The following is a 14,650-nucleotide window of genomic DNA, read 5'->3' as shown; positions in this document are numbered from 1 at the left end:
GCCTCAGCTGCTGCTGCTTTCCATTGGTGGTGAGTCGAGTGGCGTTATCTGCAGTGCGGACATGGACACGCCGTGTGTGTATTTGACGAAGCATTGTGGCCAGTCTATTATTCTACAGTGGTGCTTAACACATTGATGTCAAATCAAACTATGTCCAAGATATGCCATTTATTTATGCATATTGTTGTGGGAGAAATACCTGAGAGAATGCGTGTCTTTCCATTAAAGGTCCCATGTCATGGCCATTTCCACTGATCATAATTCCATTGTTGAGGTCTACTAGAATAGATTTATATTGTGCAATTTTCCAAACTCACATTGGTTTCTCATACAGCATCTCTGTAAACTACGTGTATTCACTGAATTTCACTCTCTGCCTTTAACGGCTCGTTGTAGCTCCAATAGCTCCAGCCCCCACCCTCCCTGTGAGCACAGTGTGCTCTGATTGGTCAGGACGTTGTGAATCGCGCTGAGCTCCGTGGAGGTGTTGTTTCCTTGTTTAGCGATACACAGCGAAACACAGCCAAACTCACCCTGAGCACACACAAAGTCACAGCCGAAGTAAAAACAATAAGTGTGGCTTGATATTGAGTAAGAAAAAGGTTGATAAACGCTGTGAGAATGGGTCTGCAGAGAGAATTTCGCCGCGATCCCAACTGTCTGTTATCAGCCTGCAGCCAGGGAGGAGAGATCAGCAGAGCTGCCTGCACTGAGTGTGTGTGTGAGGAAGTGCGTGGATTGGTCAATTTGGGCCAATCAGCGGGGGCTTAACGTAACGGCTCCGCGGACGTAACGGCTCCACGGTTGGTCCATTTGGTTCCGGGTAACCCATGACATCATGCGGTACCCGGAAAAATCAATGGACAGTGACGTATCTCCAACGAGGCGTTTTGGGGAGGTATTTTCTGTGTTAGAGTTTTACTCGCTACAGGGTGTACTTTGAGGGTTTTGACTCTGCAGACCGTTTACATGCATAAAAACCTTCATAACACACAAGGGGACGGGTAATAACCAGAAAAGCATGACATGGGACCTTTAACATACAAAGTAGTGTTGCGTATGTAAAATTGTGTCTTTACTGCTGTTTCTAGGTTGTTTAATGAATACATCTTCAAAATTACCATTTTCTAAAATCAATTATTTACCTTTGTTACCTTGAATTTATTAAGAGAACTTGCCTGCTTCGATAATTACAAGGTAACAAGGATCCGAAAAAAGAAAAGTCTTGATGATTTGAAGTAAATGGTTCACAGCCGAACTAAGGCACATTTTTCTGCATGAAAACCAAAGTCTGGTGATTAACTGAAAAGCATTCCTTATGAAGCATCACTTCAACAATATCCAAAAGCTCAAAATATTCAACTGGCTATTTATTTGGTATCTAAGTGTCCAGAAAGTTTCAGTTATGTGTGCTGAGATCTTTTGTATGATTTCTGCATAAATATATCTTCTCTAGCAGGAGCCATTTGCATTCAGGGCGGGAGAAGAGTCATCCCTGAAAGTGTTGTGATTGAGCATAAGTAGGCTCAGTCAACACAGCAGCTGTTTCCATATCTCCTACTAATACCCATTCATAGGAGGTGTTGAGTGGCAAAAATAAATACAGTTCAAACACTTAAGCTGTGAGTCGGAGTGGCTGGCAAATCAATAATACACAATCTTCATGATAAGATTGTAACTGTGTTTATAAGTTGAGTCTGGGCTACAAGCCTTGGCAAGATATTACTGTAAAAAAAGATCAGACAGGATTTTCAGAAACAAATGTTCCTAGCCCTAAAGTAAAAAACAAAAGGCAAAATGTCTTTCTTCAAAACATATATAAATCAGGTCTTCAGATCAGATCAGATGTGAGATCACAGGCAAAATGGATTCAGATGTTGACTATAATGGTGTTGGATGGGCAGACTTCAATGGCTGTCAAGTCAGGAATCATCAAAAACAGTCAGTGCTATTTTTGACAGATCAAGGCAAACACGTTTTTGACAGAAAGTCTAAGCAGAGCTCCCATTAAACAGAAAAATTGAACCAAAAATAGAGTTTGTCTCAAACGAACTTCTTAAACCGTATAGATCAAATTACTCCGCAGCTCGCTGGGATTTTCCTCTGATCCCTTACCTCGGCTTTTATGTATGGAACAATGACTGCCAGCCTTTAGATGCATGCTGCGCCTGCCAGCAGCTGGAGTGCATTGTCATCCTTAACACTGAGCGAGAATAACACTGTTTTTCCATTTTCCTTCGCCCAGGGAAAACCGGTGTCCTCAAATGCCTGCTGGATATTCACAAAGTGTTCAGAGAGAACGACCCGGCCTACATCCTGAACGACCTGTACATCACAGACTACTGCACCTGGATCCAGAGGGTCAAGTAAGTCCACCGGATACCTTTATGTTCACATAATTACCATTAGAGCAAAGGAGGGAAGCGCCACTCAGCCCCAATGATGGGTGAGTCAATACAATGTCCGACTACCTAGATATGCAATCTCCATCTTCAATTCAAATAGCTTTATTAGTATTAATTGAAAACGTTAAGGTAAATTATTGATTAATGAGCCATCTCCCCTCGTCTCCATTATCATGTGTCAAACGTACCATCACTTGATATGAAAGTTGGTGACATGCCCATATCTTCCGTGGGTGTGACCTTCCACTAGCATTCTCAAGCCAAAAATCTGCACTTTTCTTCCAAGTGATATACAGTTGGAACGCTCTCTCCTCCTCAGAGTTCATATTTTACATCTACTTAAACATTTCGAATGCAAGCCTGCGAGCGCATTGCTCAGTAATGAGCTCTGTTTTACTCTTGGCCGGGGTTCAGCCAAGTGGTGCGCTCGTCTGGAAAAAGCCCAGTTGAAAAATGTGTGCCTGATGTTGTAGGCTCGGTGCCCAGATGCAGACACGATAAAAGGTCTGCAGGGATTTAGCACCCTATAGCTAGATAGATAGATGGATACTCCTCCTCCTCCTCCTCCGCACATTCTCATTTCTAAATTTTTCCAATGGAAGTCTTGAATCCTGCTCTGAAAAATGCTACGGACCCTAATGGGTGTGAAAGATGTATTTTTGCCAAGAGGACACACTTACTATCACTACACTGTATGAAGCTCTGTCAACTCTCAATCAGTCTCCTCTCAGCTGAGGGTCACGACATCCCTGCCTCCCCTTTCCGCTCTTCCTCTCTAAACGAAATGTCAGCTTGACCTCACATGCTGACTCCTAGTAACCTGTGCATCCATCATTAAATGGATTAGCCCGTGCTCTCCCAGCGACCTGTGATTGAATTGTTTCTTTTCCCCTTTTCTGTACTTGTCCGGTCAATAAAAGTAGTGTAAGCTGTCGTGTTGTGGGAAAGATGTTCAGATAGGTAAAGCCACGTCTATCTTGAACTGCTTTTAAAGAGCAAGTATTCACACTCACTAGTGGTTTTCTGCAATGATGTTCGAGGAAGATTTTAAAAGAAGCTTGCAGTCAAAATGCATTAATTAAAAAAAAAAAATGTGTTTAGGTTTCGTCCGTGTGGGCATGTGCGGGTGGAAGGAGGGAGGGAGGGGGAAGTGTAGTGAGTGTACTGTGGTACTGTGATATTACAATATAAATGAAATGGCATCGATTACTTTTACACTATAATGAAATAAAAAGATTTGTAAAAAAAAAAAATGCAAAGCGTCACAGCCTTCTCTCTGCGGTTGTGGAACGATCGCATTTACCGCAGACCAAATCTCTACCGTCACACATGTAGTTTGTTGTGACACCCCCTTTTGTGTCTTCTGACATGTCTGATGACGGATCGCGGAGGCATCGCTTTCTTCGGTGCGAGATATTCCCTCCGCGCTGGATTTGTCACCCTCCGCTAAGTGAGTCCCCTCTGGGAGCGGCGAGATGAGATGTAATCTATACCCCCCGGTGCAATCCCTGTATCTTCTCACTCGCGATCAGCTGCGAATGATGGACATGACGATTAATGTATGTTTGTTGGCTCGGGGGTTGATTTATATAATCTCCTCGCTGTCCCACGTGGATTTCTACTCCTCAAGTTCTCCGCCTGCTGAGACATCGGTCTCGAATTTACAACCTCGTAAAGGCTTCACCGTGATTTAAGCCTCAGGGCATGCGGCCCCCTTTCACTGTGACACAGAGCGGAGTCCTGCACATTGCAATCAAGAGTGCAACCTCAAAAGGAAATTGCTCTTCACATTGTCTCAGTTCTCTCAAAGTTTTCGCGCATGGTTTTTGGCCCAGAATCTAGCTCACACTTCCTGTTAGTTCACCCTCACACCCATCCGAATGCAATATTTGGAGTTCTTCCAAATGCCACAGCGCTGCAATTACAAGCATATTAGTTTCAGGGTTTCCTTTAGGGGGTCCTCAGATGCCAATGCCCCCTGCAGAGCTGCTGGGCTGCAAAGAAAAAGCAAGTCTTCTCACTTTCTCTCTCTCTTTCTCGTCTTTCCCTTTTTATCAAATCGCTTGGACAGAGGCCAACGTAGATTCAGGGCAGCCAGCACAGACTCTAAAGCCTGGTGTCGTGTTACACTAACACAGTTAAATCCGAAAGGGCTACAACTCTCCTTTTTAAGAGCGGGTTCACTTGAAACCATCCACCCAACCCTTTTTAATTGGGTCAATTTGATTCTTGCAGTAAAAAAAAAAAAAAATGTCATGCGTAGTGTTCCAGGAAGGAAGTGATGTGAGATTCATGTTTCCATATGAAGTCATTAGAAAGGAAATACATGCTTTTTGTATGCATGTGGAATCTGTGTCTAATAGATGTGGGAATTTAATAAACCTGCATTGCTCCAAAGACTGGAAGATTTACAAGAAATAAATTAGGGATAAGCCGAGCCCTGCGCCACAACAGCTGAATGGACAGACTTGAAGTGTTGTGAATGGACGGTGTGAAGTGAGCAATCCCCCCCAAAACAATGGGTGTTGTTTTCATTGGATTAATGGAGTCCAACGAAGAGAAGAATGTGTGTGCAGCATCGCTTCAAAACAACAAAGCTTACTGCCAAAAAACGAAGTTGTTGACATTATTTTTCCTTTTTGTTTTCTGGGAGGATAAAGCAGCCTTCAGGACTCCACTGCTCATTCGTTCTCATTATTGTGAGCATGACAACCCATGGGGAGATTTGGTGGCTCTGACAGCAGCACCCAGCAGGGAATAGCGCCTGGAGCTTAAACAACTGTGAACGCCTGAGGGCAACAGGGTCAAGCATGTGGGTCAGCATGTCTGGAAGGCCTGCGGTCAAACGCCTTGAGAATACACTCGGCATGGTGGCGCAGCGTTAACCTCCACCCCCCCCCTTTCATGCATGACTGGTCAGTTGACTTCAGTACACCTATGTGTCATTGTAAAGCACAAGGCACTTATTACACAGATTTTCCCATAGGCTACCAGGCGTAAGGGGTGTTTTCATTCCTACCTCTGCCCAGGAGCTTAGGTTTTTGGCTCCGTTTCTCCGTCTGTCAGCAGGTTTTCAGAAAAAACTGCTGGCACCATTTTTGTGAAACTTGTTGCAATGGGGTAGCGTGTGCCAAGAAAGAGCCCCATATATGTTGATGTGCACATTTTTAGGTAGTGTTGTTGGGATAATCTGAAAAAGGAGTAAAGAACTGGGAAGATACATGTCATCGCGCCATTACATTCGGAGAACGACCTCCGAAACAGGAATCAGTGTTGTATAAAATAAAATACAGCACATCTTTAAGTAGCATCCATGTTGTTTGAACATTACGATTTAAAGCTTATTAAAACAAAACATCTAGATAGATAGATAGATAGATAGATGGATCGATAGATAGATAGATGGATAGATGGATCGATAGATAGATGGATCGATAGATAGATAGATGGATGGATAGATAGATGGATAGATAGATAGATAGATAGATGGATCGATAGCTAGATAGATAGATGGATAGATAGATAGATAGATGGATAGATAGATAGATAGATAGATGGATGGATGGATCGATCGATCGATAGATGGATGGATAGATAGATAGATAGATGGATAGATGGATGGATGGATGGATGGATGGATGGATGGATGGATGGATAGATAGATAGATAGATGGATGGATAGATAGATGGATAGATAGATAGATAGATGGATCGATAGATAGATAGATGGATCGATAGATAGATAGATAGATGGATAGATAGATAGATGGATCGATAGATAGATAGATAGATAGATAGATAGATAGATAGATAGATAGATAGATAGATAGATAGATCGATAGATAGATAGATGGATAGATAGATGGATGGATGGATATATATTGTATTAATCCCAATTTGGGAATTTATTTTGTAACAGGACCAGTGTGTTCAACATTAAAATACAACATTAAAATACAAATACTTAAAAGTGGAATAGAGTTAACAATTGAAAATCAAATGAAAATGAAAAATAGTATAGTATATCAAATATGAACAATATAAAGAATTCTGGATAATTAAAATGTTCTTTAAAATTGTCAAATACTGCAGTAGTAGGAATATTGGCTGTATATACATATGATAGTATATCATTTACAGATATACAGAAAATTGCTTGAAAGGGTTGATTTAGAAGAGAGTTTCCAAAATTGAGTAATGGGACCATCCGAGGAACATCTGCGTTGGCATTGGCGAGCTTTCCCGCAGAATTTAAATCAGGTGTTGCAATCTACGTGTGATTCTCTAGTCTTTGTAGATAATGGGGAATTGTCACATAGCCAAGCCAGGCAGCTTTCACGATGTACCCCCCCCCCCTCAACGATAAAGCCGATGTCACATCCAGATGTTTGCTTAGAACCACCAGACACTGCCACACAGCTTGCCAAACGCCCGTCTTGAAGGCTTTGAAACAGATAATGGAGGCGCTCCATCAGAAGTTAGCCGCAGCACTGCAGAGAGCCCCTGCTGGGCGGAACAAAGATGCAAATGTCTGCAGGCTAACGGGGATAAGTAGTACAGATTTCCTCCCAGCGTGAGGCCACACCATCTCTTTGTCTTGAGTACACAGGCTCATCTTAAACACACTCTGTATTTGCATAATTTCCTCTCTCCGTGCCTTCTCCAGTTATTACAAATACATTATAATGAAGGCGATTCCTCTGTCTAAACAAATACTAATTAAAAAACAGTTAATACGGCATAATACCTGTAAGTTCTAGAGGTATTAACACGTTTAATGCAATGCAGACACTCTTAAGAACTATTAAAACAATTCCAAAGCTTTAATGTCTAAGGGATTACGTAAATTGAAAGTTGAGGAGAGACCATCAAATCAGAGTTATGAGCTGAACATAGTTTGTACTAAAGATCCCACAATCCCAACGGTGAGGTATAAATTCAAACTTTAGCTTGCCAGGCTGCAGTGTTATAAATCACACTGTAAACCCAAAGCTTTAGGGCTTTTTTTGATAAGGCAATCCAAACCAAGGCCTGCCATGGTGAAGATACTGTTGATAACAACTTCATCCAGGAACATGGATTATTATCTGTCATTATCAAAAGGAGAACATACATGTCTGTATAAAGTTTCACGGGAATCCGACCAATAGCTGTCCAGACATTTCGCTCAAACCCATGAAGGTCAAACTGGTGATCCCCCAGGTCAGTGGGCTTTCTGTCTCTGGGAAACAATCATCTCTGTCCACAATTCCTGGCATCCATTCAAAAGCTTTTAAATTATAGTGGGATGTTTACAGAAGATTGCATAGCGCCTAGTCAAACTGGTAACTGCTGATAAGAAAACAGTATGCCTGTACAACTGCTGTGAGTTAGGGCTGCTCGATTATGGCAAAAATCATAATCTCGATTATTTGGGTCAATAATTGTAATTGCGATTATTACATGATTATTCATTGACTTTGAAAACATCTATTTATTATAGTTTTTTTTTTTTTAACATTATGTTTTTAACAGTTGATTATCCTGAACTTTAAGTATAATTCAACTGAAAAACCAAAAAAAAAAAAATTCGTCATAATAAAAAAAAAAAAAATCGTTTTATTTCGATTACGTTGTTTTCGTAATCGTTGCAAGCCATGATCGTAATCGCGATTAATTGAGCAGCCCCACTGTGAGTACAGTAAGCAATACTTAAAGTCTGAAAACTCCAATGCACATTTACAGACACCTTTTAATGTCTCTCATGAAACCCCACTGCCGTAAGTTAACGGTTATCATACCTGATAGGACTGACATTCAAAGCTACAACAAAAAGACCCAGGTTGTAAAGACATCCCAAATACTCCTTCATGTCACAGTTGACAGTCAACAGATATTTATGGTGTATCAGTGTGTGTACAGTACACTAATCTTTCATAGGCAGCTCCAACTCAAACATTGGCGTGTTGAATAAATACATCTGTTTTTCTCATTTCTTGAATCAAAGTGGCATCCAATGCCTCAGAACCTCCCAGCGTTCAGTCACAGTGACGGATCACATCTCCCCGCGTCGGCTTTTATCCCTCAGCCAGTGAATGGTGCATTCTGTGAGTTACAGCGAGGAGATCTGCTGCTCATATTACATAGATTTATACATCTGAAGACAAGCTTTATCTGAGACGTTTTCACGAGCACAGGCGTGCTGAAAGACTTGCTCTTTCAATGAGACCGATGAAAGAAATGTCAGATTGTAATTTAGCTCGCCTCTTTCACACACATACACACATCCTATTCTCATCTGGAGACTTTGGCAGATGGAGGCGTCTTTGTCTTGCCAGAAGTTTTTCCAACCTTGAGAAAAAACCCACCCCTCCTGGGTTTTAATGAAGGCAAGCCACAACAGCGCTGTAGTAATGACTGGATTGTGTACAACCTTATCCCTCCCCCTCCAGGACAGAGCCTTTGTATTAACCGCAGGCCGAGCTTCTTCAACCACAGAGCGAGGGAGGGGAGAGAAAACAAGCCCGCCTCCCCAATGCTAACTCAATAATGACTTCCCACGGGGGAAAGAGAATACAGGCCAGTCTTTGAAGTGGCTGTGCTGCAGGGGGCTCTTCTGCTCGAGCCTCGCTACAGGAAGTGCTCACGTGGCTTTTATAGAGCCTGGGCCCTAAACTGGCTCCATGCAGCAGCCCGCACACACTCATCATCATTAGTTCAGGTTAATGTCTGGATACCTGTAATCACTGCCGGAAAAAGCCATTTGTCATTGTTGAAAAATGCTTTGCAAGGCTCTAGTTGTGTCAATCTTGCATGGCCTTCGCACGTGGAGACCACAAAATCGCAGGACTCAGTTACACAAAGAATGCAGCGGTTTCTGTTGTTTACATTTTCACACAACTTGTGTTGACTTATTTCCATGGTCAAGACTGGCAATGTTGGTTAGTCAGTCCACCACTTTGGTTTAGACTGAAACATCTCGACAGCTATTGCATGCATTGCTTTGACATTTGGTGCAGACATTCACGTTACGTTACGCAGAGAATGTAGCATAGCCACTTTGTTGGTCCAAAGACTTTTCCTTTTAACCCCATCATGAACTTCAGGTTTAAGGTTTTAAACTAAATGTCTTTGCAGCTATTGGATGATCCCAGCAGGATAAATGGGAATAACTTGTGACTGCAAGCCGAGTCATCAGGTCAAAGTTTCACATTAAATTGGTTTATAGCCAAATACCTGGAAAACTATAAGAGCATTCAGAGAGTGACACGTGCACCTTGGCCTCATCTCACTATGTTATAAAATGGTGTACTAGCTAGGGCTGCTCAATTAATCCTATTTTTATTGCGATTACGATTATGGCTTGCAACGATTACGAAAACAACGTAATAGAAATAAAACTATTATTTTTTTATTATTTTCTTTTTGTTTTGCTTTTTCAGTTGAATTATACTTAAAGTTCAGGGTAATCAACTGCTAAAAACATACTGTTCACATTCTTTTCTCCAATAAATGGATGTTTTCAAAGTCAATGAATAATCGCATTTAATAATCGCAATTACAATTATTGACCCAAATAATCGAGATTATGATTTTTGCCATAATCAAGCAGCCCTAGTACTAGCCCCATAATTCATATCTAAAATGTACTGGGTTATTTCACTACCCATGCTACGCCCTTCCACCAATCGAGATGGAAAACAAGCCTAAAAACATTTCTCCTTGGCAGAGGTAACTCATATCATTCCCAGTAGCCTCAGTTAGTCTTTAGTGTTAATTAGCAAATGCTAACAAAAATGCATGTTGTTGAAAATGGTCAACTACACCTGCTTCCTGACTGTAGTGCTCACCCCCAAAGCACAGCTTAATGCTGACACAATGAGTTACTGCATTGGTGGAGGAGAGTAGCTTCAAGTAACAGAGAACATGAAATACTATCCACAGTGTCCAATGTTAGAGCCAAGAGTCTGAAGACTGTTCAGATGCTAAATCATTGCACAGCCATTTATTATACTGTGAGACAGGATTTTACAATTCCTTAAAGTTATCAAGGCAGCAATTATTTTATCTTAATGTCAATGATTGCCCCCCTACGCTGTGTGTAACTCAGCCTCGAGCCCATTTGTTCCTACTGAAGATATATCTTAAAAAGCATGTCAAAATATATAAATAATGTCCCCTAACTCATCCATGTGTTTTAATAAGAGCTCTACGGCTAAGAGGAATATGCTACACCACATGTTTGAAGGATCAATAGAATGCATTAAAGGGTAAATATGGTAATATGGATTTTTAGCATATTTACCCTTTTAATGCACGACACAATCACATTCCTCTTCACAAAGTACATTCTTCACAGTTTCTTGGGGGGTTTTTTATTTCTTAGGATTTACAGATTTTGTAGCTTGAGAATGTGTATTTGAGCCAAACTCACAGCTCCACGACTGAAACCACGGGAATGTTTCTACACTCTGAGCTTGGCACGCAGCCCGAGAATCTTAGCAGGAAAATCGACTTTGGCTACTGTTTCCAAATTCTGCCACATTGTGACAGAAAACTGCCAAAACATTTCTCATGTATTAAGGTGCATGTGAGAAAGGGCATCTCCCTGCTTTCCCACATCCCCAGCTTATTCCTTTCTGTGTGCACAGAGGAGAATGTGCTAGAACTATAAGATATGTTTACACAGTCCCTCCTGAGGTCTTAAATGAATACACAGCCCCTACACGCTGCTCCCATAAACACTTTACTCTCCAGAATAGGGAGCTCATTAGGACTGCACGGTAATGAGGAGCCATCCTGGAGCTCGGCAGCGGGTTAATTGGGCCAGAGAGGGCACCGGGAGCCCAGTGTGAAAAAGCCCCTCAACACACACACACACACTTTATCCCACCCTGAATGGTCTGAGTCGCAGTGACCCGCAGAGGTCACCTTGTAATCACCATGGCAATAGGGGGAAGCACACACGCCCTAAACGCACCGGGGGACGAATAGCAACCACTTAAGTTTTTGGCAGCAAGGCAGGCATCCCAGTGTGAATAATGTGCAGGCGGGGGCCTCCGAACAATCAGATGGCTTTACGCAAAAGGGGCCTTGTGGGAGGACACTCATCAGCAATAAAACACCGCCCTCACTCTTCAAGGAGTTGTGTTGTGTCTTCCCCGGTGATAAAACTGGGGCTACGGGACGGAGACATTGAGCTGTGAGGCTGCAGCTCAGGAGCACTCTGTGTCCAGACTTTTATTGACTGTTCTGCAGTCCGGCTTTCTGCAGAGCTGCCGGGCCATTTGGGGGAACCTGCTTCCATTCTACTGGATTTATTCTCTAAATGTTCTTGTGTTCGATCTATAGGGAACATTTGCTAATGGACAGAACACCTCACTAATGTCTGGCTTCAGTGTGAAAGGTGACAAACCCTTCAACCCTACTTGATCAGCAGGGATAGAAACATGACGTCAAGGTGGTTACGCCACTATTCTGCCCATTTTATGGAGACGTGTGAGAAGTGAGTATAGATTTCGTATTAAAGTGTAAAATTATTATACTCTCCTCAAATCTCCAGCAGAAAGCTCGTAGAAATAAAACCCTAAAAAAGACTTTTTCCAATAATCACCATCGGTGGTTTGAAAGTGGGAAAAATGGACTGAATAAGTGACAGATATTCACTGACAGCTACCTGACGTTGCTTAGTTCGTAAACTACTAGGGAGTGTGGCGCAGTGGATAGAGCCTTGGTCTGGGGATCAGACGGTCACAGGTTCAAACCCTCTACAGTCAGCATGTCGTTGTGTCCCTGAGACACTTCACCCCAAATTGCTCCTGTGGGGATTGCCCAAAGTATTGAGTTTCTAAGTCGCTTTGGATAATTAGTGGAAAACAGCCGGATGGTTGAGTAAACTATCCAATTTAAAATCACACTAAAATAATATATTTCTCTCTCTGGCATCCATTATATCCTCAGGAATTGTTGGCTGCTCGTGAAATCATTAAAAAAAATCCCATCTTGTCTGGTGTGAAAGGTTCCTCTGCTTACCGCTGCCTCAAACTGTTGGCTTAGCCTCTCATAATGCGAGAGGGGAAAGTGTGCACATTTGCATGTTCTGGCCGAGGGGGAGGGGGAGAGCCCTGCCTCTCTCTGTAATCCCTCTCAGTCTCTTATCACCTCTCGCAGGGAGAGCAGCAGTGGGGGAGGGGAAGAGCCCCGCGTATCAGCGCAGCTCATCTGCCTACATTATTAAACATCCATATTTCCATATTTCATTGAGCGCCCCCCGCGCCTCGGCAAATCGCGTTCTACTTAGCATTCAGATGAGAATGGGATATGGTTAATGGGTATTAGATTTGTAGATGGTTATCCCGTGGCTATGTCTTCAATACGCAGAGCCCAGTCCATCAGTCAGCCTCTCTCCCTGATGAAGTCGTAGTTTGATGTCACTTTTTTTCCCCTTTTCTAACTTCTCCTTCTTTCCCACTCTTTTATCTCCACAGGTCCAAGAAGATGTCAGCGTTGGCCGCCACGTTGCAAAAAGCTTCCCTGCAGAAAAAAGACTTGGAGCTGGAACTGGAGGAGCTGGAGGAGGCGGCCAAGATGGTGGCTGAGGAAGAGTCCCACAGTGACAGCAGCAGCTCGTCCAGTGACAGCAGCAGCAGCAGCAGCAGCAGCAGTAGCAGCGACTCCTCGGATGAGAGCGAGGAATCTGAGGGGGAAGGAGAGGGAGGGGAGATGTCTAAGGACAACCCTCCACAGTCCCAACACACCCCAGCTGCCTCTCCCCTCCCCCAGCAGAGCACACTTCTCTCAGCGGAGGACAAGGTGAACGCCCTCCCCTCCGCCTCAGAAGGATCCAGACAGCTGATCCAGGAGCTGGGGGAACGGGTGACAGAGGAGCTGAACATCTCCGAGGACTCCACAGCGGAGGAGAGAACGAGTTCACGGGCGAACGACGGCGGCGCAACGAAAACAGAAGCAACATCTGCGAGGAACAGCAGCAGCGGGATTTTGTTAGAGCCGAGTCCTCGCAGGAACCCTCTGCTCATCGTCCACGCTCAGGAGGACCTCACTGAGGGACTGAGTGCACGAGTCACCTGAGAGACGCTTTTTGAACTGATGGCTTGTTGTAAGAAACGTTTTTTTTAATGATTTCATTTCTGATCTTTAGAGCTCGTTTAGAGGACCTTAATATCTATAAAGAATAGTTTCCTCTGAGTTTATGAGCTCATTAAAATCCTTTTTTTCATAATGATTTTTTAATGAGCAAGTGTATGCTTTGAGGTCTCATTTCATTAAAGGAATTAGAGGCAGTCTTCTTTTTCTTCTGCTATATGTAAATCCGCAACCGGTGAGTTAATTGAAAGAAAAGGGCATTTATTTTGGTAATAGATTGTTCTTTCAAGTATTTGATCACATTGAAAAAGGAAGTAAAAGCTGTTTTCAGCCTCTTAGATATGGAGGTTTCCTGCTTTTCTGTTTTATATCATAATAAAGGGAATACATTTGAGTTTTGGACTGACAAAACAAGACATTTGAAGATCTCCTCTTGCAATGGACATTTTTCACTATTTTCTGATATTCTACACATCAAACAAAAAATCTATAATAGCAAGTTGCAACCCTAGCCTTGAGTTATGTAACACTCTTGCTACTGCTGCCCTATGTCTATGCTACATGCTGTACAAATGGATTTAGTCTTGCATACTGTGTTTTTCTAAATGTAATTATGTAAACTAATTCAACAGAGTTTGTGAACTAGACCTCTGCTACAAGTGTAAAACTTCTGCTACGAATGTACATTTCCATACTCATATCAACAAATGCAGTCTATCTATATTTGCCTCCAATAAACCAAACAAATATCATTCCAGGAAGCTGACGATCCTTCATTGTTGCGGATCTCCCTGCCAAAGTGGCTGGCAGAGCTGCTTTAAGTGGGCTTTTCTTTTGTTAATGAATGGAAGGAAAAGTACTAACCTGCTTCCTAAAGAATTTATTGAAGTGGAAAAGACTGTCGGGTGATTGATTCATCGGGCATGAATGGAGGAGCGCCGTCAACGCGGCTCAATATCATCAGCCGTGTCTAGCAGGCGAGAGAAAACAAACAAGGAAGCACATGTCAGGCAGATAGATGAGAGCTGCGAGCGGAGGCTGCCGCACGGGAGCCGTTTGTTTGAGAGATAAGAGCACCCCTGGGCCCGAGGCAGAGCGAGAGATGGAGGAGCCGAGGGCCGGAGAGACTCACTGACACTCTGGCCAGCTCAGCCGTGAAGACG

General features: G+C 42.9%; 1 protein-coding gene across 1 annotated transcript; it reads left to right on the top strand.

Annotated features, from left to right (window-relative positions):
- Positions 1 to 1,886: 1,886 nt before the first annotated feature.
- LOC104946231 (protein SHQ1 homolog) lies at positions 1,887 to 14,239 on the top strand. Its single transcript, XM_010772012.1, has 3 exons — positions 1,887 to 1,941; positions 2,246 to 2,366; positions 12,872 to 14,239. Exons 1-3 carry the CDS (start codon positions 1,887 to 1,889, stop codon positions 13,470 to 13,472), a joined length of 777 nt encoding a protein of 258 aa, XP_010770314.1. The 3' UTR covers positions 13,473 to 14,239.
- The last annotated feature ends 411 nt before the right edge of the window (positions 14,240 to 14,650 follow it).

The sequence above is a fragment of the Notothenia coriiceps genome, unplaced genomic scaffold (genome assembly GCF_000735185.1).
Source record: "Notothenia coriiceps isolate Sejong01 unplaced genomic scaffold, NC01 NC01_scaffold00010806, whole genome shotgun sequence".
NCBI lineage: Eukaryota > Metazoa > Chordata > Actinopteri > Perciformes > Nototheniidae > Notothenia > Notothenia coriiceps.
This window is presented reverse-complemented; position numbering and strand designations above follow the sequence as displayed.